This window comes from Varanus komodoensis, unplaced genomic scaffold, assembly GCF_004798865.1.
Source record: "Varanus komodoensis strain SLA01 unplaced genomic scaffold, ASM479886v1 scaffold1, whole genome shotgun sequence".
Classification (NCBI taxonomy): Eukaryota; Metazoa; Chordata; class Lepidosauria; order Squamata; family Varanidae; genus Varanus; species Varanus komodoensis.
The window spans coordinates 9,562,933-9,564,741 of NW_025335268.1; the positions used below are offsets into that span (position 1 = coordinate 9,562,933).

The 1,809-nt window shown below is 48.1% G+C and overlaps 1 protein-coding gene across 1 annotated transcript; it reads left to right on the top strand.

Annotated features, from left to right (window-relative positions):
• Positions 1 to 564: 564 nt before the first annotated feature.
• LOC123033198 (ankyrin repeat domain-containing protein 9-like) lies at positions 565 to 1,458 on the top strand. The gene has a single exon (XM_044449667.1). The coding sequence runs from the start codon at positions 565 to 567 to the stop codon at positions 1,456 to 1,458; it is 894 nt and encodes a 297-aa protein (XP_044305602.1).
• The last annotated feature ends 351 nt before the right edge of the window (positions 1,459 to 1,809 follow it).

The window sequence follows — 1,809 nt, forward strand, 5'->3', positions numbered from 1 at the left end:
TGGGAAAAAAGCCTAGATGTGAAATCACACATCTAGCACTTGTATTATCCTGGGTGCTCTTAAGCATCAGGATTCACCTGCAGGCTACAAGAATCTGCTGCAATATTTATTGTAGCAAAATGTCTGCACTGATTGGGCCCTGACTGCAGGCAGAAAATTGCTTCCCTTGCAAAGCTAATTATAGCCCCCTCGAAATAGCTCTCCCTTCACCCATAAAAGCAGAGCTATTCGTATTCCACTAACCTGTGCGTGCCTCCGCCATATGGAGAGAAGGGTTTGTATTTCCTTTCTGCTTGCATGGCAATGGTTAACAGAGCTGGCGAGATTGTGCTTGTCTCAACAAAACCGCCTGCAGTGAGAGAGGGAAAACAATGAATGGGTGGAGATGAGCAGCCCGTCAGAGAACAGCTATGCATTCTGGCTAGTGCAGTCCAGGCTGCTGCAATGACAGGCTGAAGGTTGCAGCGGGCTCTGAGTCTGCGTTCCAGCTGAACATCAGCCTTCCTTTGCAGGGAGGAGGGGGTCCTTTTTGCACAAAAGGACCTGCTCCTCTGCTCTCGAGACATGGCCAGTAGCAACCAGGCCAGCTTACAGGATGCCCAGAGCAGGCACTGCAAGTTCTTATCTTATATGTTCTACCAGGCTGTTCGAGATCACAAGCCTGTGTGGATGCTGGAAGACATGAGGACCATGGAGTATTTTTACTGGGAGGAAAATGCCAGCCAGAGGACCTACTCGCCCTCCGAAGCCCTGCTCTATGCAGTGGTGCACAATCACCTGCCTTACGCTCAGTATCTGCTGTCTCACTTTCCGGAGGAGGCTCTCAAAGTCCCTGGGGAGCATTTCTGCTATTGCCCATCCTCTGCCCCTCACTTAGCCATGGCTGTAACCTACGACAGGAGAGACATCTTGGGGCTGATCATCAGCATCGCACACAAGCAGCCTAGTCTGAACTCCTACATCAACAGGACCGGCTGCTTTCACCTGGAAGATGGCAAGACCCCTCTGCATCTTGCCTGCGAGCTCCTGAGGGCAGAGACTGTTCTCATCCTGCTTGGGAATGGGGCCTCTCCCCATATAAAGGATGGCAAAGGGCTCACCCCACTGGATGTCATCCTGGAACAGATGTGGGACTCCAAAGTCAATGTGGCATCCAAAAAGCTCTGCCTTGATTACCTCTTGCTGTTCATGCCGAACCCCCAGTTCAAGATGCAGAAGGTCCTGCGAGAGCATCCAGAGCACTGGAAAGTCCTGCTAGGGGAGGACAAGTTCAACAGCCTGGTGGGGAAGACACCTGCATCTTTATATCTTCAAGCTATGCAAACCATCCTCCAAATTCTTCCACCCTCCCATTTTCCTGAAAGCATCCAGGAACTTCCTATACCTCAAGCACTTAAACCCCTGCCTTGCTCCGACAAACAGCATCTGACAAAAAATGTGGTAAATGTTTTTCCATGATCCTTTTTTTTAAATGTCAAATTCAAATGTAACCTGTTCAGGCTGGATTTTCAAGGGTGCTTCAGGCTGCAGACCAAACTCTAGTGTAATTTCACTTGTGTTAAATAGGACTACTTTGGGGTATGTAAGAGAAGGATTTCTGCCTTATGGGAATTTGCTGCCTAGCCAGCACTGAAAGCTGGACGGTTGTTTGTCTCTGGTGCCACTGAAAATCCTAACCTTGAAATATTTTCTTAAATGCAACCATTGTATTTTATTCTTATTGGTATTGGTATTCTTATTATGAATTACAAGCACGGCACTTTCAACAGATAAAATGACAACCCCTTCCATTTTGTTTTGTGCATGTGA

Excerpts from the sequence above, each read along its gene's own strand:
- LOC123033198 (XM_044449667.1), top strand. The coding sequence starts at position 565 with ATGGCCAGTAGCAACCAGGCCAGCTTACAGGATGCCCAGAGCAGGCAC.